The sequence below is a fragment of the Scomber japonicus genome, chromosome 14 (assembly GCF_027409825.1).
Source record: "Scomber japonicus isolate fScoJap1 chromosome 14, fScoJap1.pri, whole genome shotgun sequence".
NCBI lineage: Eukaryota > Metazoa > Chordata > Actinopteri > Scombriformes > Scombridae > Scomber > Scomber japonicus.
Window position 1 is genome coordinate 27008251 of NC_070591.1, and position 23294 is coordinate 27031544.

Below are 23294 nucleotides of genomic sequence, written 5' to 3' on the forward strand. Positions count from 1 at the left end.
CGCAACTGATTTACTCCCTCCAGTCCAAACACACACACACACACACACACACACACACACACACAAGAAGTTTTGTGTGTGTTCATATGAGCGCTGCGATGATCCAGGAGGCCAAAAAAGGCTCCATTCCCTAGATTTGATCCCTTGTATTAAATGCATCAATTTCTCCACCTCTTTACACAATCCATTAATTATATATACTGTACATTTTCAGTCAAAATATTTTCACGGAGGGAATGCCCCGCTCTCTCCTGCTCATAACTCACGTCTGATGGTAGATTCATTGATTGTCGCTCAACACATGTCCTGAGTGTGTGTGTGTGTGTGTGTGTGTTTGAGTGTGTGGGATTCCGCGTGCCTGCTCTCATCTGTGTTTATTCAGCTTTGTCGCTATGTATGTGTATATATATGTGTATGTGCGTATGTGTGTGTGTGTGCACTTATGTCTGCCCCCGAGAGTATGACTGATGGCCGAGGAGAGTTATGGCCCGGCGATATTACCGAGCTGACATCTACTCCATTCAAGTGGCCTCAGTCGGTGCCGTACTTCTCACCATATTGAAATAAGAGCTCTCTTAGATTTAGTTTGCAATATTTTAACCTGCTTATATGCTCGGGGAGGTGGGAGGATGGATGGAAGTGGAGGAGGAGGAAGGGGAGGTGGAGGAGGGGAGGTGGGGGGGGGGGGGGCTGCTCCTGCTAGTTAACCTCTGTGTGTAAAATCAACAGACTGTACACAGAGACCCCCTCCTCTATGACCCCACTTTCTCTGGAACTGGCTGTTTATAATCTCTATATGCAACCTGGTTTTGTTTTGTCATAAAAAAGCAGAACAGGAGGGAGGGGGGGGTGATATAAGATGCTGTAAAACAACCCCCCCTCACCCAAAAAAAAAAAAAAAAGGTGATAAATGCAAGTGACACGCATTTCTGGGCAATACCGTAAACACACTCACGGCGAGGGCCCTGTCAGCACAGAGGGACACTAAGTGTTCATAAATTCCTGGCTGAGCAGAGCGGTGTACTGATGATTGCATTACAGCACGCTGCCTGCAGGAGAATTAAGGACTCACCTCTGGAGCAGAGCGAGGCTGAGCTGCTGGCAGCTGCTGGCGGGGGGCGGGGGGCTCCGCCAACCAGAGATCAGAAAGATGCTCAGGCTGGCAGAACGAGGGAATGAGTGAATCACAATGTAGCAGATTATTTAAGATGAAATCTATACATTTACAATGAGAGACAACAGGTGGGGTTTCTGTTAACATGTGTCTTTTATGAGATAGACTCTTAATACTAGTTTCCAACTCAGTAAAGAGGGCTGTTTCTTGCTAATTTAATCTTCATGACCTTTCTGCTGTGGCTTCTTCATTATTTGCCATGCCAGTGATATGACTCCTGATATGACAATGATGGTCTGTCTGACAGTCCGCCAAGCTACACTGAAATGTGGCAATTAACTACTTGGTGATCCCCTGACTTTAACTTTGGGGCCAATGTTGGCATGTGGCTTACACGTTGAGTGAAATGTCTCACACCGTTTTGCTAACTTGATTTGTCATGAAATTTGGAACACACATTTATGTCCCCCTTGGGATGAATTATAATCACTTAAATCACTGAAACTGTTCATCTAAAGCTATCATCAGGTCATCAGCTTCAACTGTACTTTATGCTTTGTGCCCATCAGCACAAATTAGCATGCTAAAATCCTAAAAATAAAGATGGTGAACATGGTAAGTATTATATCTGCTTAACATCAGCATGTTAGCATTGTCAATCAGAGCATGTTAGCATGTAGACATTGGCATTTAGCTCAAAGAGCTGCTAGCTTGGCTGTAGACTTTGTCCTGTTGTTGTTTGTTGCTGTAAACTGTTGATCCAGAAAATGTGTAACAATTTTAAGAACTGATCAATCTTTATTAAGCAGAAATACCAAAAATTACAGCTGCTAAACAGAAAATATTGTCATGTTTTCTTAGTCTTCTATAACAGTAAACTAAATATCCAAAGTATGTATTTTGGACCGTTGAATAGTCAAAATTAGACATTAAAATAAGTCAAAAGTCAAAATTGTAAATTTTTTTTTCTGACATATTACAATTAATGACAGCATACAGGTGATTTAATAATGGTGAAATTAACCAGACGATTAACATATAGTAAAAGTAATCATGAGTTGCAGCTCTACATTTTTGTTATTCCTCTGTAAAACACTTAGAATTGACTTTGAATAATATGGTGCTACACAACTTTAACAAAATAAAAATAAACTTTCTAAAATTACAATGACAAGAATTTGACTTCTAAACTATATAAATACAGTATATATAGTGTGTATATATCTGTTCAAACCCTAATTACCTCAACAGGAAGGGTGATTTTATGATGTGAAGTTCAAGTTGTTTCACATTAAATTAAGCAGCTAAACCTCTGACCATACATAAAACATCAGTTACATTTGTTTTAAAATGTAACACTACAAGTCAAATCCAAACTTCAGGAGTCCCACTAGATTGTTTCCTGCTTCCCATCTGAAGCCTACAGCCAGCTGCAGTCTGCATGCGCTGTAAAATAAGACACTGAGTGACTCCATTAAAAATGAAGCTAAAACTGCAAACATGCACAACAGCTTTGACGCCCGCGACACAAACTAGACAGGATAAAGTGTTTGATACTCTCACACTGTCTCCTGTGGTGAAAACACTGACGGGTACATAGACACACACACACACACAAATGTGCCTGCATACACACACAACCACGGGGTAAAAAAGGAGACAGCGGTGTCCTGTCAAGCCACAGAGGCTGATTTATCCTCTGTCGCTGCTCTCATTCCTGTCCTGCAGACCACAGACATGAGGGATGCCTTTAATTTCCCATTAAAATGCCCTGGAACAACAGAGGGCTGAGGAGGCAGTGTGTGTCGCTGTGTGTCACTGTCTGTGTATGTGGATGGCTTGATTAGGCCGTGTGACTGTGTGTGTGTGTGTGTGTGTGTGTGTGTGTGTGTGTGCAACTTTTGCTGGCATTTCTGTGCAGCTCTACAGACATCACAGTAACGTGTGTGTGTGTGTGTTCGTGTGTGTCAGGAAGCTGTAACGGGGGCCGACATTAGCGCCACATCATTCCGGATGACACGGGCTGCAGCTCCGGGGCCGGGCCCACGATAAATATTAATGGCCAAGAGCGAGTGGATTGGGAGTTGAGTTATCAGGGCGGGCCTTCCTAATTGACATTTTACCTGCTGTATACCTTAACAGGGTTGTAAAACACCAGGCCGAGGGGCTCAGCCGTAAGGGGGGGACGTGTCAGTCAAATCTCTTCCCCGTCACTGATGCCTTCCTCTGGGGAGGAGAGGAGGAGTACCAGCTCGCCTGCGTGCCACTTCTTGTTGGTCAGATTCGGCATCGAAGTGTGACACGCAGCATTTCAACATGGAGAAATGATTACGGTTTAATTTGGGAAAAATAAAGATACATTTAAACTGTATCAATTGGTTGGATATGGTGGAAAATCTGTTGACTTTCCCATTACAAAATGATCCATTTTGACTCAGTGAACACTACAAATGTTTATCTCATGTCCACTTTTCTGAATGTTTTCTTAAGTGGCTTAAAAATTCCAAACTTTATAAACAAATTAAAAGGGGATTTTTTTTAATTTCAATTTCTGTAATAATGCCAAAGTCCCCCTCTGAAATAAATATTTGTGTTTTTTTAACATTTCTTTAAATTGAATCACAGTTAGGACTACAACCAATGATTAATTCCATTACTTTAATTCGTAAAAAACATAATTTAAATGAGTAAAATGTTTTCAGAAATTAGACATAACAATTTATCAAGAAGACCCATAAATATCTCATTTACTATAGCAGACCACTAAGAAAAGTTAGTAATATTCACTTTTAAGAAGCAGAAATAAGTTTTAGTAATTTGTTTAAAAATGACTTATGTAATTAATCAATTACCTACAACTGTCAATTAAGTTTGATTTAGTGGTCTAATCAATTAATTGGCTAATCATTTTCAGCTGTCATCACAGTTGGGGAAAAAAGGGCCTCTTGTTACATAACTTCACACAATCATTCATCAATTACATTCTACTCTTTCACTGACACAGAAATGCAGTTCAAACACACACACACACACACACACACATTCTCTCCCACACTGGGCAAGTAAACAATCTGGCCTTTAACGTACACTCGCTACATTACTTCACTCCCACCCATCCAAAAACATTCACACGGACTTCCACAGAAACTGCACAGCTGCATACAAAAACACAACAACACACACACACACACACGCAGAAGAAGAAGAAGTGGAAGCTCTGAGACCCAGAAAAGTGTTCCTACTACTTACATTATCTGAAAATTGACAAACGGGGCAGACAACAAACAATTATCCCCGGAGCGCCCGGGGGGTGGAGGAAAAAAAAAATCGAAGATCGAGAAAACAAATATGAGTGATGTCATCAAAACTAAATGGCAAGCCCTGTGTGAGAAAGACTGGAGAGTCTATTCATATTTACCGTCGCAAGGATTTCAATATCAGCATCATAGAAAGCACATCAGATGTTTCTCTTTCCACTGACTGACTCACAAAGAGAAGCACAAACCGCCATCTCTATTTGATGGAAATGGGGAAAAAAACCCACAACAAAAAGGTTAATCTATACACAAACACCATTAAATAAACAGCTCGTAATGCTGGGGTATTAGCGGCGCTTATATGAAACGGCAGATAATTATATTTTCTAAAGGCCAATGTTTGTAATATTTTTTTGAAAAGAGCAAATGTGACTGAGTGGGAAGCTGTGATTTATGAGCGTTTGTGGAGGTGCAGTGTAGCGTGGTGATAACGCCGAAAAACACGGAGGGGAGGAAAGCGACACAGGCACAAGTCAGTAATCACAGACTAACTGTGACCTCAGTCCATATCTGGACCACATCAATATGGTCTTATATGCTCCTTTTTTTTTTCCTTTCTTTTTTTCCCCCACATAATCTCCCGGGAATGCAGAGATGATGATTTGACACACCAGTAGTCTGTCCATTAACAATCTAACATAAAAGTACACTTAAAAGCAGGTTTCCTTGTAAACTACAGGATGGTTACAGAGCACAGGGCTGCAGTCCTCTGTCAGGACTGGTTGCTTTGAGTATTTGGCTCCACCAAGAGGCCACACACTAAACTATTCTTCAGCTGTGGGACAAATAAATGGATACTTCAAAAGTTGTATTGATATATCATACACAGCTATATTTTATTCATAGTTAATAATAATATTCATTTAGATAGAAAAGAGAAAATATTTAAAGAACATAGAATCAATAAATCAGTATCAGCCAATGAACAGTATATTACACTTCTATAATACTGCAACAGTCTGACAGAATTGGAGGAACTCAAATATTTATATTGACTTTTAGTTTTATTGTTTGAGTGATAATATTTTAGATATGAATATGTTGCTTTAATCCTAATGTTCTGTTTGGGGTCCTGGAGACCCCGGGTCCTCTTTAGGAGTTCAAACATACTTTGTCTTCATTGATTTATCAGCTTGATATTTCCTAAATCTTCTTTAAAATATGAGATTTCCTTATTTGAAATCTCTTTTTTCCTTATTTTCATTATAATTATTATTATTCCTGATTTTAACTATTAATTGTATCCCTCAAAGGCATGCTGTAATGTTTCTCAAGCTGTGAGATTTTTTGGATAGTACATTGCACTGCTTACTTTATTATTTTTACTTTATTTATATATTGATTCATTATGCCTGTTGTGTGATGTTCTTTATTTTATCATAAATGTATATTATTCGCACTACAATCACCAGGACCTGACTACGGTATTTGTATTATGTATCTACATGGCTGGAATGACAATAAAAATCCTTGAATGTCTATTTGGTGTGACAGGTGTTAAATGGAAGGATTGACCCTACTAAACTGTACTTAACTGAGTCCAGAAGAAGAGGGAAAAAGTTATTTAAAAAGGTTAAGAAAATGTGTTGATTTATTAATAATTATACACATACAGTTGAGAGGTATGTGTGACCCCAAATAATGCATAAGTAAAACCTGTGTAAAATAATAAAACATAAGGGTTAATGGGGTTAAAGTGATTGCCTTAACTCACTAAACTTGCTTTTATTAAATATTAATTACCAGGCAATAATAAAGAATGTATGACTGCCCAATTAATTCTAAATAATAATAATAATAATAAGCCCCAAAAAACAACAAGTTTAAACTGAGAACTGACCACATATTATTTCCAATCATCTACTGCCACCTTGTGGATATCTGCTGTTACTGCATACTGAAAGTATGATTGCAACAACCTGTGTTACAGTTCAGTATACTGTTGCATATATAGATATATTAAGGTAATATATTATATTATTATATAATATGAAGCTAGAATTTCAGGTGAGCTCAGTAAAATATATCCTACACAATGCCTCTCATGCACACAACAACGAGCACATCACAGTGACTATCTATAGTATAAACCGTATACTGTAGTGTTTGCTTGTATCAACCGACAGTTGCAAGTCACTGTTCATTTTATGTAATGTTACAGTTCATGTTCAAAATGTTGTATTGTCTGTAATCTTTCAGTGGATCTAGGTTATTGCAGTATTTAAACCTTGAGGCATTCTTTCATATCAACCCTTTTGAAGTCAATCACACAACATTATCTAGCACAAGGTTTTCTGCAGACGTTGGCTGTTTGCGTCAATTGGTCTTGACGTTTTCTCACCTAACACGCGGGCACGCTGAGGGGTGACAGTTTTCGCTTTATGTTTGATCTGATTCAAAGGAACATTTTAGCCACTAAAATTCCACCACAGTGTCCTAATTTGAAGAGCTGTGATCACTGAATGACTTGCACGCTGACAGACACAGGTGCTTCGTCAGTGTCTAAGAAATTTCCTGGACACGAACATTAGAATTCAGAGAAATGATGAGTTGTTTGCTGCTAATGCTTCAGAAAAGAATGAGGAAACACTTTTTGAAAATGTTTAATTTGTTTGTATTTTTGGGTGGGGGTGGAGGGGGACTTTTACGAAGCTGTGTAATGGAAACAATCTGAGGTCATCAGCAGTTTGGTATCAGATATCAAAATGTCTTGAAATAATAAAAACCTTGTTGTTTTTGTCTCTTATTTACAATAATTTCTGAAAAAAACATAACCACTGTATCTTATGCCTCATAGAAATACAGTTTTAGCAAGTCACTATTGAATCTACTCATGCTTTTGAAAACTGGATTCAAAGAAAAGAGATCAAGATATGAGATGAGATAAAGACTGGAAAAAAGAAATTATCTCTAGAATCAAATTGCCAGCTTGAGGAAACAAATTGAACTCTACACTTGCTATGCCGGTTATTCAAACCCTTCACTTACCTTATGTAAATCAGGTGAGCATTAATGGAAAAAATGTGCGTTTGTGAATAACCCATTGATGTAGAGTATCAAATGACACTTACTGTGAAATGCTCCTGGGATTTGTAGTTCTCATCGAGGTAGACGCGGGCTCTGCTGTACTCCTTCATGGCATCACTGGACAACAGCTCTCTGGTTGGACACAAAACACACGTACATCAAGGAATATCAGCAAAAGCAAAAGCTAACATAAATCTAGCATTTCCGGGGGGGTTGAGCATAGCTCAGTGGGTAGAGCACCCGTCCCATGTGTAGAGGCTACAGTCCTCGCTGCGGTTCGAATCCCGCACTGAATGGTCTTATCCTGCATGTCATTCCCCCCTCTCTGCCTCCTGTTTCCTGTCTCTCTCTACTAATCTATACAATAGAGAGAAAATATAGCATTTCCTCAACTTAAACTCAAGTTAAAATAAAGATGAGGCTTATATGTATCCTGATATTAACACTTAACACCCTAAGGCACAGTCGAGTTGTACTGACGTACAGCTGTGATGCATCCAGTGGGGGGAGTAGCCCGCTCAGTTTAAAAACACACTATTCCACGAGCCATAGAGTGGGTGTTGCCTTATCAGAGAAGCAGCTGAGCTACTATCACTGTCATCAAAACCTATTAGACCTTATAACCACATCGTGAACACTTACTTGACAAAACAATCCACGTGTGACATGGACGCCTCGTAATTCTTCCCGCCCACCTCTTGACAGTGCACTGCCAAAAAGTGAGGCTTGTGGGACTGCACCGTCTGTAAAGAAGGAGAAAGACAGAGAAAAAAGCACAACACAGGTCAAACAAACTTTATTTTCCAGTGCAGGTGTTTCCATAACTGCAGCAGAAACACCATACATCAGTGAAGTCCAGTAAGCCCCATTAGCTCATAATAAACAAAACTTAGGTTGATTATTCAGCCGAGCGCGAAACCTATACGAGCCTCTACAATTCTTCCGAACTCGGCTGTGTGACATGCTACTATATTTACACAAGACAAAGTGCCTTGCTAATGTAGGCAGAAGGCACTTAGTGAGCTTGTTCCACAAGCGGAACGCCGGCCCCTCTTCATCCGCCGTCAGGGATGTGCCTGCAGTGCTGTGTGTATGAACAGCGGGGTGTGACAGATGCTCACACGTCACTACTCGTGCTGACACATGGCTCACTATACCAACAGCTCGGCTGCTGCGGGAATATGTCAGGAATGCTTATCAGATTATGGGCGAGACTCCAGGAAAACGCAGGACGTGATAGATGAAAAAAAGGTGTTGGTGGAATTAACTACAAGCTTACAACTTGAAAAAGTGGGAAAGATCACTGCCTCTAAGGCGCTTGAGTCACATGACCCTCATCTTGCTTTTCCTTTAAAAATCTCCTCTTACGCGTAGTGAGGTGTTTGTGAGCACCCTGTCGGAGGTGTTCAGAGTGGCTGACCTCTAATGGAGAATCAATACCGCGGAGTGATTTACAGCACTCACAAGCACTCACGGGGTCGGGCCTATGGATGGTGGGCAGGGGCTATACATCAATGTCACTGACTACTGGTGTTGGTGGGGGTGGGGGGGTTTTACAAATGGTCCCCGAACCTGAACTCAGCCCTGCTACTTCACTGGCCACCCCACCTCAGCGTTGCATTATGCTCACTACGGGCCCAATCAAATAAAAGTAATGTATGGCAATAACACTATGGATTTTCCATCAACCCATGGCTTGTCACTTAGCTCCAATGACCCAAGAATGGAGGAGGGGGGGTATGGGCCTGCAGCAGTTCAAACTTAGAAAGATTAGTAGACCTATCAAGTCGTGATGGAAAAGGTCACACTCTCAAGGAGCTTGCAACTAATGTCAGGGTCCGATGTGACGTGTGCGTGTGTGTGTGTGCACTTACATACACATGCTTGTGTTAGTCAACGATATCCTATTTATCTTTCCATGCTGTTAATTCAGCTGTGCTTTTGGCAAACAGACAGTGGTAGTATTTTCATTACGAGAGTCGCCAACGCTATCAGGCTCAAACCAAACAACATCAACCAATGACTTACTTTATTTTGGCAAAGAGTGAACGTGTAACAGCTATCCAATTACATTTAAGCACTGCGAACAAGAAATTGTGTTGACATACAAGAGGAGTTGTGACTGAAATATTTACATGTCAAATATTGTATCTCTGCAACGTGCTTTTATGATGGGCGTCAACAGCAGTGGCCTCTCTAAACAAGCCTCGGGCGATGACAGCTGCTGTTGAAGCGGTGAGAAGAGCCTGTCGGTCTGCGCTGACACCAGTAACAGAGCGCTGCCATATGAGACCATTTCTCAACCCTGCCAAGGATGCCAGAAGCTGATGCGTTTGATATGGAGGTGTGTCCTCTCATCCTCTCTCTCTCTCCCTTTCCCCCCCCCTATGACCTCATTCTTCAAAAACATTTAAATTCCAAGGAGGTTCCCGTTTGTTTCTATTACATATTTGTCAAACTTTCAATACCTTTTAGATTATGTGCTGCCCTACTCCGGTCTAATCAAATTCACCATTTTTCAAATTCACAGTCCTACACAGAGATAACAGCGAGCATCAAGAATGCTGCTGGATCTGAGACAAATTCACCAAAAGGTGTATAAAAAACCTAAAACATAATCATAAAAATATGTAAGTATGTTGTTTGCAGTTGAAATGTTTACTGAAGTACTAAGGCAGTCTAAGTTGTACTTGAAGTGGAAGCCAAAGCTCAAGCACTAAATGGAGCTGAATTATTAATTATAATGGAAGTGCGGAACCAATTTGGCTTTTTAGTTTAAGTGTGAGGAATGGGTGAAGTCAAAGTGAAAAAACTTAAGTGTAATCGAATGAAGTGAGAGTTGAAGTGAAAGAGCTAAAAGGAGCTGAAGATTGAGTCGATGCATAGTTGGAAAATTTATACTTAAAGTGTCAGTTGGTTGAAGTGGAAAGTCCTGAAAGAAATCACTGACACCTCAAGTGCATAAACCGTGTCAGCTGTGGAAATGTAAACACTGAGAGCAGCTGTAGTAAATTATGTATGAACAGTGGAAGTTGTGAACTTCATACCTGAAAGTGTATTCATAGAAATGAATAAAATGTCAGTTGACGAAAGAGAGGTGAATGCAGTTCAAGTGGATGTGTAAATAAGCCTGTCACAATAATTATTAACTTATTATACAATAATTATCATCATGTCTATATATGGACTTATCGTGATACATGGGCATGACCTTAATCATTTTTTTACCTCAATATTGCCACACTTCATATTATCAGCTAAGAGGCTATTCATGTTACATTGGCTAAGCAAGTAGTGTCCTCCATTCCTCACAAGCAGCACCGCTTATATGGAATTAAAGGTAGTAGCGCCCCCTCCAATCCCACCCCCTGCCCCCCTTGCATTATTATGCTATCATATTATCATTATATCAGTGGTATAAAATGATCTTCAAATGACAATAATATCGTTTATCAAAATTATTTCTGAGACAATAAATCGTTCAGCAAAAGTAGTTATGTGTATCCAATGAAAGCAGCTGAACTGTCATTTGGAGAGTAAAAGCTAAATGCAATTGAAATGTCACTTGAATTTGAAGCATTTAAAGCAGTTCCAACACGTGTTTTTAAATGAATAAAAAGAAAGTTTTCTAGAGAAGTTTAACCGTTTAACCACAAACAATGCACACTGTGAAGCCCCCTCCCATAGGAAAAATGTTTGTTGATTTGATGAGGCATGTCAACGACCAGCTGGACTGTAGAACTTTTGAAGTGGTTCCACTAAAGAACACAAGCTAACACAACTGTCTCACTTTGTTAGAAATGACAGCTTAGATTCTAATTAATCAGGACCAAATCACTTTTCCTGACTAGCTAGAAAGCTATACTTCTAAATCCAAGCAATTTACGCCAATATAGGTTGGTGCATTTTTTTACTTTGTGTCTCATCTTTATAAACTAGTATAGAGGTCTAAAGCTGCACTGTGTGTCAAACATCATCTACCAGACAGAGAGGCCCTTTGATGAGGACTAATGAGTAGAGCCTGAGTCCTATTTCATGGTTCCCATTTGGAGGTGGGAAATACTCAATGAGATCAGGGAAGTCTGAGAGCTGACGTACATGGGGGGGGATTTTTTTTACTTTACCATTTAACTGTGGTACACTCAGTCACGTAATAGATTCTGTGTAAATAATACAGGGAATATCAGGCCTTTAGGATAAAATCTGGAGTTTAGTGGACCATCCAAGTTTAAATGTTTACAAAAAGATAAACCCCAATGGATTTTTTCCATGTCAATCACATTGTCAAGCAGGCCTGGCTTCAGCAGAGAGTTCAGGAACTGTAATATAATTACAGATTGAACCTTTAAAGCAACAAAAAACTATCTGATGACCTTCAACGCTGCGCATTTCTGCAGTTTACAGATCACAAGACTGGGATGTGGGGACCTGACATAATCACTGGCCTGTGACAGTCCAGAGAAGTTTCCAATGCAAATCAGCTGTGGGATTATTCAATCGAGTGCGGTGAAATGCAAAACACTGTTTACATTAACGCTGCAGCGACGGAGTCCCATTTAACCCAGTTTATTGCACAGGAGCAGGCAAATGACCCTGCTTTGCGTACGTGTAAATGACGGGGGTATCCTGAGACGGGGGAGGAGGGGGAGTCCCGATGTAGAATTTGATTGGATTCACAGGCATGGCATGAGAAATAAGGAAATGAGAACCAAAGACTTTGCAATGACTAAGCCTTTTTTTTTTAAAATAATAGTTTCAGCAGTGGCATTTATACTGTAAACTATCTGATTATTTATCCATGATTTGACATCCAAGAGTCTGTTTGGATATTATTCTCTTTGATTAAAACCTCAGTTTAGAGGGTTCTTTTGTTTTTTCACTTCATTGAAATTCATACAGTCCAATAAGAATCAACCAGGGACTTAATTCATTTCCCAAAAATGCACAAGCAGCTTGTGAGTTTTGGTCACTTGTGTTCCAGACAACTGACATTTTGGGAAAATGTGCAAAGTCAAAACTGAACATTAGCTGAATGGATGTTTCTGCACTCTTTCCTGTAATTTGCCTCCTGTGATGTTCATAGCAGTTAAACACATCACATGAGCAAATAACCAAATGAGTAATAGAATGAACTCTGTTTCATTTTGTTAAACAACACTTTACACTTATGACTAAGTGCGGGCGAATCAATCTTTGTTTGTTCACAGTATTTAAAACATGACACTGAACAGTAGATTCCAGTAATTGGTTTGGATCATTGCTGCAAACGTGTACCGCTATTTAAAAAGAGCTCAGTTTCCTGGCATTTCGGTGCAGTTCAGTTTGTTCTCACCTGCCCAAATAAACTGAACTTTGAAGTTTACACTACGGAGTTTGTCTAAACTGCTCCAAACATGCCAGGTATGAAGAGGGTCTGTCGGGAGAAAACAGCCTCTGCAAAATGAGTCCAATATTGAGTCCAAGATACAAAGAGAACATGAAAGGCGTTGGAGAAGGTTTTGCAGTAGCTGATGCAAACAAGGAAATGAACTATGATCAAGGTGTGTCATAAAATCTTTTTTTTTCCTCAAGGAATTCCCTCACCGGTCTGTGTGCCGCATGGCTGAATAGAACAAGATACAACAGCTACAATATACACAAGTCATCCAGACACACGCACAGAATAAAGATATGCAGGAGGAGTGCAGGTACCAACAGGCAACCCTGTACAATGGTTTTTGCTGCGGTTGCAACTCTGTCAAAGCCAGTTTAACAGCTTTTACTGTTTATTTTCCAGAATGGTAAAGCGGAACTATGGCATGATTAGTTTTGACACATCAAAAAAAAAAGTTAAAAAATAAATCAATTAGACAGCTTTTCCATTACAAGCCTGTAAGTCAGCAACAATTGAGTGAGTGTGGAATGCGCATAGCTGCCTCAGAGCGGTGGTGCATGCAGAATATTTGGGGATTGTTGCCGTGTCAACGGGTAATATCCCTTTCACAAGTACCTACAACTGTTTCCTGATGGCAAAATGTCACAATATGATTAAAGCAACAATGCTGATTCACTTTATTGGGTGTGAGACCAAAGTTTTCCTGTGTGAAACAGCCTTTGGATTCATGCCAATTCTACTCGAAGCAGAAGCTATACTTCAATAAATCCAAAATGTGCTCAGGTTTTTCAGAGGAAAAAAGCATCATAGTTGTAAGAGTTCATGAGTATCTGGTGGACCAGATAACACAGTGAGAGTATTGTGTGGTGCAGAGGGGTCATGATGAACTAGCGCAGTGTGGCTGATTGTAGTTAGCTCGAGCCGTCACTGCTGGTTGTTCCCAGCCGCACCGAGTTCAGAGTCTGATGCTTCTTTCCATGACGTCAGCCGGCAGCAGCACGGAGCTGGCATGAGGCTACAGGCCTGCCTGCTTCACAGAGGGGCACACCTCTCTCTCTTTCTCTCTCTCTCTAACATGTTTTTCTTTCTCTCTCTTTCTCTCTCTCTCTCACTACACAGACATTAAGAGATGTGATAGTTTCCTCTCGAGCACGTAAACCCGCTAAACAATGCAAACAGAATTCCTCAACAGACGTAACCAGGACCTGCTTCCACACAAACACATACACGCCTTACGCAGGATGGAATCACCTGGCAATCAACGTGTTTTGGCATGTCAGTGACAGTAATAATTACAAGGAAGAGTAAAGTAAAGTTGACAGAGACTCAGGGGGAAAAAAAGGACAGGTTGGTGATTAATGACTTGAAGAGGCCATATTTCACTGACGCTTTTACAGAATGACAAATTGAATAGTTTTAAACTTATATAAACCTATTACATTTTGGAAAAACTATCATAAAAGACAGGAAAACAGCAAGGGAACAAACCTTCAGAAGAAAACCACAAAGAAAAGTATCATATAAGACAAGAACAGTAGAAAGACACAGAGAAAGCTAACTTGGCTAACGTGAAAGCTAACGAAAAAGAAGAGAAGAGGGAAGGCTCTAGGAAACTAGGAAAATCTAACAGTCTTCCTCTCACTCTGGTGAAGTTGTAGAGTAGTAAAATAAGACCTTTCATATCCACAAAACTCTTATTTCAAAATATATATAATAAAATAAAATATATACAAAGGCTATCCCTGTGCTAGTTTAAAGTAGCTTGCTAAACTACGTAGCAGCAGAGGGAGCAGCAGAGAGCTGTTGAGGAGCCAAACACCAGGCAAAGACAGCTCATAAATAAAACATACTGAGAGAAAAACAGAGGCCCTGAGTCCTGACTGCAGATTTATAAAAAGGGAGAAAACTCACTACTTTGCAAATAAGCTATGAGCACCTCCTCAGTCTAAAGAAGCAGCTCCAAAGTCTTTGAGCCAGCCAACAACGCCAACAACGCCAACAACAACAACAACAACAACAACAACTCTCCATCACCACCAACAGCCACCCTCACTCTTAAATACAGTCCTCTACCTCCACCCTGACTGACACCAGGCCAGTGCCCAGTACTGACAACGCCTTTCTGCTGCTCACATGGTCCACCTTTGCTCAGTCTAACCTCATTATAATACAGAGAGGTAGTAATTACCTGAGGCTAGAGCAGGAGAGGATAGCAGAGTTTGTGAAGAGAAAAACACAAAGGGCTACATGGATCTTCCCCCTCCTCTAAGATCATTATCTCAGCCATTCTCCCATTTCTTTCCTTACACCATCCAGAGGATAAATGCTGGTACCCCCCGCCAAACGTCCATCCGGCCTCCCACCCTGCCATCAACATTCACAGCCTCTACAACCATGTCCTTAGCAAGGATACCCACAGCATCATTGCAAAGACATTGAAGGACATGCAGCCAGCCTGCCTCACAGAGACTGAACTTAACAATCACCATAGGTGATTATTGCTATGGTTTTTTCCTTCTCCTTTTTCCTATGCTGAATGAATTATCCGATTTGTTATTGGTCATTACTGGGGGGGAAAACATCTCTGACATCACAATAATACTCTGTAATAATCTGTTTTAAAGAGGTCTTTCTGAAGGGTTGTATTCATCTGCAAATCTGGGTGCAAGATATATTCTGCAAATTAGCTCATTAAATGAGTCAATCAGCTAGTTAGTTATAAATAAATACATATACATATAATTACTATACTTTTAGTTGACTAAAATTGTCTTAAGTCAAGCATGGCCTTACCTTCCATTCTTTACTATAGTTTTATTCCCCAGGAGACCTGCTGTAGATCAGGCTTAAAATAAAACAAGGCGTCATTAACCCTCCAACAGACATGTTCATATGTGCTGTCTACATTCCCCCTAGTGACTCACCATACTATCATGAAGATATATTCCCCCCATGAGCTGATCTGCAGCTTCCAGGCCCAGGGAACTGTGCTTAAACACATGCCCTGGTTCTTTACCTGACTACAATACAGAGCTACGTAACACTCATTTATTTGGACAAAACTTTGACATCCAGGTTAAGAGGATTGGCAGAGATGTCCTGTAGCTCTGTCAAAGTCTGGGTCTGTACATTGTCAATGGTAGGTTATGAGGAAATCCAAGATAGATATAGTTTTTGCTCAGCTCTTGGCAATAGCACAGCTGATTACATGGTAACTAACAGATGTAGACTCCTCTGTCTGACCACAGCCAAATTACTGAGTTTATCAAAAGGACAGAGACAAACACTACCACACCTCCACAGCTCCAAGAAGGCTGTTTAATATCAAGATATCATACAGATGGGCCAAAAACAGCACAGAAGAGTTCCTGAACAAAAATCAGCAGCCATGAAATTCAGACACTATTTAATACTTTTCTGGACACCACATATATTCAAGAATTTTAAGGAATAAGGCAAAAAATTTAGGAGACTATTTGATTTTAACATATAACATATTATGGGTAAAATAATCAAAACCTGTAGAATGGGGAGATATGGGTCAGTCATTCTTGAAACACAAAGATTTCCAGACACAAATCAAACCAACATAATAACAAAATTCAATGAACCAGAATTGGAAATAAAAAGGAAATCAGAATCCCCTTGACTGAAATAAACAAACCCAAAATTCCAATCAGCATCCTGAAACTCTTTACTTCCCTGAGGTCTGGAATAGTGGATTTAAATCATTACCGAGGCATCTGTTTGAACAGTAATGTGGGGAAGGTTCTCCTTAATTGACAAACATATGTGCTTCATAGATTTCAAAAAAGCACTTGATTCTATTTAGCACAAAGTTACTGAATCTGGTTTACACCCAATGTACAAAAACATTAAGTGGGGTATAAACATGCTGCTGTATGAGTCTGACTCTATTCAACATCTGTGTCAAAGAAGTGACTGTCCTTGGCAAATCAGCAGCACCTGGTCTCACTACACAACTCAGATCAATTACGGATTAAAAAAAGATCAAGTGTACCGATTGAAAATAAATTCAACTGGAAGTTTTAACCCAGGCTGGTAGCAAATGAAAAAAGGAAAGAGAAAGTACAGGGCTTTCTATGAAATAAAACTTCAATTTTACATTCAAATTTGGCTCAAATTATTCAAGTCTGTCATAGAACTAGTTCTCCTCTATGGCAGTGAGAGGTAGGGTCCTCTTTCTTACAAGAATTTAACACAATTGGACCAAAAATTAGACTTCTTGCAAAAGCATCTTGCAGATGCACAGAAAAACCACAAACAACACCTGCAGAGTTGAATTAGGCCAACTTTTTTCTTAAAAAGAGCACTCAAAAATTGGCTTCATCTAAGAAAAAAAAAAAAAACTTAGTTGCACTCCTATCAATACAAAGCTGAGCAAAGAACAGAGAAGAAAGTCAACTCATAACTGACGCTCAGTTCATTTTCTAGCCCTTCTGTTCTGCCTCAGGAACAGTCTGAGTAAATCAATTAGAGTCCACTGAATTATAACACACCGCAAATAAAACTACAACGCCAACTGGAACACACAAACAAAAGTACAAAGGAAAACACAGTGGCCTTAAAATGACAGTACAGTGTGGCAGACTTACACTGACACTAAACAAAGAACTTCCTTTTTTCAGTATGTCTTTACACACTGTGAGGAAAAGTGAGTGATTTCCTATAGATTTTTGTGGCCTGAGAAACAATCATAAAATCTATTAAAAGTGGAATTGAGGTCTCAGAAACTAGACTGCAGGATAAATCAGAAATAGAGGCATATTTGAATTGATTGGTATTGGTTAGATTAAGCCTAATGCAATTCAGATTATTTGTCTGTGTTCCAATGATGCTGCTTATAAACTGTGCTTTTTTTAAATCACAGAGCAGTATGGAAATTATATAACTACTGGCACAATCATTATGTTTTTTTCCCTCTCGCAGGGCTTTTTTTTTGGTACTCAAGTAATCCTCTAAAGTGCAGCACTTGAATTTCAGTATTTCTTATGAGTGATGCTGTAAAAATCCTTTTCTAAACCTCACAGCGAAAACAGTTCAGATTGATATTCTCGTCTGTTTGTTCCTCCCTCGACTGTACAGGATACTACAGCACCACACAGAGAACAGTACAAGAAACCAGAACAGACTCACCATATATATAGAATATATGGTAACATGACAACATTTAAAGAATTTTGTAAAGAAATAAGAAAATAAAAAACTGTTTTGACCATTTTTTTACTTGCCCCTACATTCAGGTTCTAAAGGAGTGAATTTCACTTTCATTTTGATTAATGCGACATCTGCACATGCTGTCACTAAAAATATTACTGATTAGTTCATATCACTTAAATACCAGTGGTCACGCATGCAGTTAACCAGCTGGGTAGTCGATATGATAACTTTCTTTAGTCGCATCAGTGATTTCAGCTCCCACTCAACTTTTTCAGTTGTTAGTTAGCCTAGTTCGATAGCATTCAATAAATCACTTATGTAGCTTAGATACTGTTTCAATCAATACATCGGAAATATGTTTACCCATATTTTGAAAGATGGGAAAATATGCAAAAAAAGCTGCGGTATTAGTATAGTAGTGCTGCACATGACTCTTAGTTTCCTAATTAACTGATTAATCATCATGAGGAAGTTCCAATCTTGTTCTTCAAAACTGAATTTAGTATCACATAAAACCACATGTTGAGAAGCTGAAACTAGGGAGTGGTTGGGTTTTCTGCCTGTGAAATAACATCAATGATTAATCGACTTTCAAAATAAAAATAGACTTTCATTCCATCTGTCAGCTAATGAATTAATCAACTGTTTCAGCTCATTATAATTGATTTTTCCTCACATTAAAAGTGAGGATTCAAATTTCAGTTTGACTTTAAGGTAATGTAGGTTACACTGTGTCTTAATATTTTAGTAGGAGTGAGCCTCACTAAATACACTGCAGAGTTTAGCTGTACACTCTGCAGCTACACTTAGATTCTAGTGAGTGAAACAAGAGAGTCATGAGGTCAGCCTCAGTATGCTTCAGCCTTTAATAAGACACTGACGGCAGCTGATTTGAGGTGATGTGAAGAAAAAGACTTCATGGAACATACTGGTTTGGCATTTACCAGGGAACTAATCACCACATCTGTATTTACTTTGTGGTCTTGTTATCAGTCCTGGATCACATTATATGAGTAAAAACCCATCTCCCCTACATGCTACAACATCTGCAGTACAAACAACAATTCATGTTGTGCCTCTCATCAACTAATTTGACATGTAATAACAAACACTGCTGTGAAGTCATTTAAGTATACATTTCTGTGTCCTTGCGGCAATATTTGGATATGTGACTGACAGTATTCCTGTATAAGCTTAAGGCCAAACAAACTGTAGCAGTCTGTGTGTGTGTCTTGAGGGTGAGTCTGGAATACTTTCAGTAACAAGCCACCAACCAGTGCTTCCTGGGAATAGTAAATAACATTGTGTGTTTTTCTTAACAGTGTTTGAGGTGTCACTTATTTACTTGGTTTACATGCTGATCTCAACTAACCGCTTTCTTCCAGCTACTCACCAGCTGCTGTTGCATTTTATATAATAGGTGTGCACATAGACACATTGGACGATTGGGCTTTCTGCATTGGTCAGCAAGAGTCTGCAGAGAAGTCAAATTATAATCAGTGCATGCAATGAGAGGCACAAAAAGGCTTTACCAGGCAGAAACTTAGACTTGCAAAGCGTTTTTAAGCTTGTAACAACATCAATTTGAGCACAAATCCTACGTATTAAAATAGTTTTGCACTTACTGTAATATCTTTCTGCATCTATATGAGGAGCACTTAAAGTAAAGTATGTTAGACTTCTACCCAAAAAAGCACATTTCTTCAAAAAAAACAGTATTATATATTATATTATATAAGTATTCTTATCTCACAGGCACTGTGTAATATAAGTAAGCCATCAGAGAAGTGCTATTTGTGGTAATTGCTGGTCATGCAGTCAGATAATTGTGCTGCTGTGTGGATTTATATTATGGTAAATTTAAAGTCCTTTAGTGTTGGTCAATGTTAACTTATTTCACAAACTTCATTTAATTTATGGTACCAGTCATAACCACAGTACACTTTGCCTCCATTCATTTATTCATTTATTCAGTATGATGCTTACAGTGCAGGATTCAGGTGTGATGAGTGGACTATCACTGTGTGGTTCACATGCAGTTGTTACAGAATACTTCTACACAGTGAGGCTCGACTGGAAAACAGTAAGTCAAACCACTTCCTGATGAAAAAAAAAAAAAAAAAATCACCTCAGGCCGTAAGTGTTTTGTCTTTGGGTGAAAGTGTTTGTGTAACCTTACATATCCTCCTAACGCTGAGAGATGCATTTCTACTCACCTCTCTCTCTCTCTATCTCTGTCTCTATCTCTGCCTAACATCTATCTTTTTCTTTCTCTCTCTCTCTCTCTCTCTCACTACACAGACATTAGGAGATGTGATAGTTTCCTCTTGAGCACGTAAACCCGCTCCACAATGCAAACGGAATTCCTCAACAGACGTAAGCAGGACCTGCTTCCACACAAACACATACACGCCTTATGCAGGATGGAATCACCTGGCAATCAACGTGTTTTGGCATGTCAGTGACAGTAAAGTTTGGTTAGTGTTAGGGGTAACATTGTAAATCCTCATGGTGCAGACATTGATACGCTGCTATCGCTCACATACAAATAGATACCGGCCTATTTAGCCTGAGGAGTGGAAAGAAACACTAAGAGCTGCTCGATTCTGGTCATTTTCACTGATGAATTTAGAGATACAGCTACCACCATCCTCTGTCTCATCTTGTCTTTCTTCCTCATTTCTCCTTGCAAGTCTTTCATTATGCGTCTTGTATTGTTTCAATGTTGCTTTCTTTTTGTCTCAGCCTTTCTCTGCATTTATCAACTCTTACCACATTTGACTTGTACTGATGGCCTGACTGATGCACTCTTTTTTTTTAAGTTGAAATGAAATTGAAATTCTCCTCTCTTCTTTTTTGTGTTAGGAAAATATAAACTATAATGACGCTGCAGTTATTTTGCATGTGTTTTTATTTTTCTTAAAGTGGATAAAAAAACAGCTTTCGAACGTATTTGTGTAAACAGCTTCAGAGTTTCATCCTTCTTAACAGTTGCTGATATTTGAGAGCCGATGCTGCTAATGTACCATTAGCGATAAGACATCTGCCCTTTGCAACATTCAACGTGGGCGGAACTCATCGTGCTTTTAAGCATGTATTCCACTCAGAAAGTGGAAGCTAGCAAGCTAACTAGCTTCCACTTGGAAAATGATGATGTTAGCACAGGTTCCTGTGAGCTGTTAGTTTCATTCGCGCTTTTACAACACCTGCTGAGTCACTGGCAGCTCCTACACACTCACACTATTAAAACTCACAGCTACTGGTAGTACTGTAATCTCAGTATTCTATATGTCAACCTGTGATTTGAATCATGATGCGGAGTTAACATACCGAGTCATGGAGTCACTTTAAAGCTCAAATATCATTTATTTCCAGTATTGATTAATCAGTTGATTGTGCCTAAGATGCAACCTGAAATGTCTCATTTTGTCCAACAGTCCTCAACCCAAATATTGTATATTCAGAGTACTACAGTATCATCAAGGACTACAGAACTCAGAAATATTCACATTTAAGAAGCTGAAACTTCCTTTAAAATATTACTAAAAAAATGAATCAATTATCAAAATAGTTGGAGATCAATTTCCTATCTGTTGACTAATCACCTGGGCTAATTTGACCCATTTTTACATTTGAGAGAAGAAAAAAAACACCATAAAAAGTTTCCTTATAGCCAGACATTTGACGACTTATTCCCATGTGACCCAGAATATACAAACATGGAAAAATTCAAATTTATTAAAAAAAAATGTTGTCTGACTTAAATGTATTCTAAAAATTCAAAAATACTGTTTATTCATCATTGATTGAAAGCGTTATGTTTCCACTGTTATATAACATTGGACCATGATATAAAGTGATTGTTAAAAAATATCTCCATTAACTAAGAGCATAAAAACCCTCTCTGAAAGCTTCATTAAGGATTAATTTATGAAGTTATTAATGACTGATGAGATATTTACCAATGATTTGTGGTTCTGAAATGATGTACAGAGACCAATAACTGAATAACTGCCTGTGTGACTGCTAAAATTAAAGAAATATAATATATATATTGTCCAAATCCAACTACCGCCACTGGGCCCAGAAATTCACACCTAATGGATCACACTAATATGGAGGGTGCTATCACTGCAGAATAATAACGCTTTAAACTCTTCTTTTTGGTAATTATAATTTAGACCAGATAAGCAAAATGTATTTAAATTTCAGTGAGCGTGAGCTGCTCCAGCTTGCATGAATGTGCCCTCTGGAGGTGGCTCTGTAATGGAAACATCATATACAGAATGTATACTTTTATTTTGAAGTCGCTTTTCCGTATCCACATCCAGTTTTGTTGAGAAAAACTTTGGTTATATTTCGAAACTACCTGTTTTCTGTGTTTTCTCTGTGCCCCTACCTCAACCCTCCTCTTGTCTCTCACTTTCAGACTTTCAGAGTTTTAGTTGCCTCACTTCCCTTACCCCAGTGGAAAGAGTTGTGGTTAGTCAGGGGTTCCTATGTAGATGAAAAGGTAAGATATGAAACATGACTGAGCTCAAGCTTCTTTTTTTTTTTTTTGCTTTCTGAACAGAGCGATGCATGCGGAGAGGGGTGAAAACAGGGTGAATAATGTCACAGCCGCTTCACCCGACATTAGTCTGCAAGATTTTTTTTTTAAAAGGCAGGATCAGTTCAAAAATGAAGATACATTAATAAATATACAGTTTTCTAAAGGGCTGCTTTTGCTGGTAGATCACAGTGGAAGCAGAACTTTGCACTAAAGAGAGGACGCATGTATTCAGTGGACTTAATCTACAGGACTTCATCTGAGAAAGAAAGTCACGTGGACTAGCCTCGAGGGTTGTGGCCACGTTCCAGTGACATGCATGAAACTATAGAAACAAATGCTAGCCCTGTTAATTCAGTGCACATCTACACTACTAATAATGTAGGAAACTGGATCAAATGATGAAGAGAAATAAGGAGATTACAAATTATAGCAACAGATGCTGCAATATTAAAAAGTGCAGTATAATACATGAAGTCTGGAATGCTTTTAATGCTTTTAGTAATGATGAAAACCAATGTCCTTAAAGTGTATTATCTATTTTTGTGTTTCAGAAAAAACTCACTCAAACTATGACATACAGGAAATTATGTTTGTAAATTACAATAGAACACAAATAATCTACTTTTAATAATGAGAGAAAACACATGATGGTACTTAAACTGCAGCCAGAAGTCATTACTGCATATATAGCACTGCAGGACACAGCTACAAGAGTTCTTATAAGTTTAC

At 39.0% G+C, this 23294-nt stretch overlaps 1 protein-coding gene across 1 annotated transcript in view; it reads right to left on the minus strand.

Annotated features, from left to right (window-relative positions):
* Nucleotides 1–23294, minus strand: part of LOC128373359 (inositol polyphosphate-5-phosphatase A) — a 142828-nt gene that overhangs the window by 81416 nt on the left and 38118 nt on the right. Inside the window, exons 3-4 of the mRNA XM_053333656.1 lie at nt 8101–8201; nt 7503–7590 (exon numbers count right to left, since the gene is read on the minus strand). Of these exons, the coding sequence (XP_053189631.1) occupies nt 7503–7590; nt 8101–8201 (189 nt within the window). The remainder of the gene's footprint in view (nt 1–7502; nt 7591–8100; nt 8202–23294) is intronic.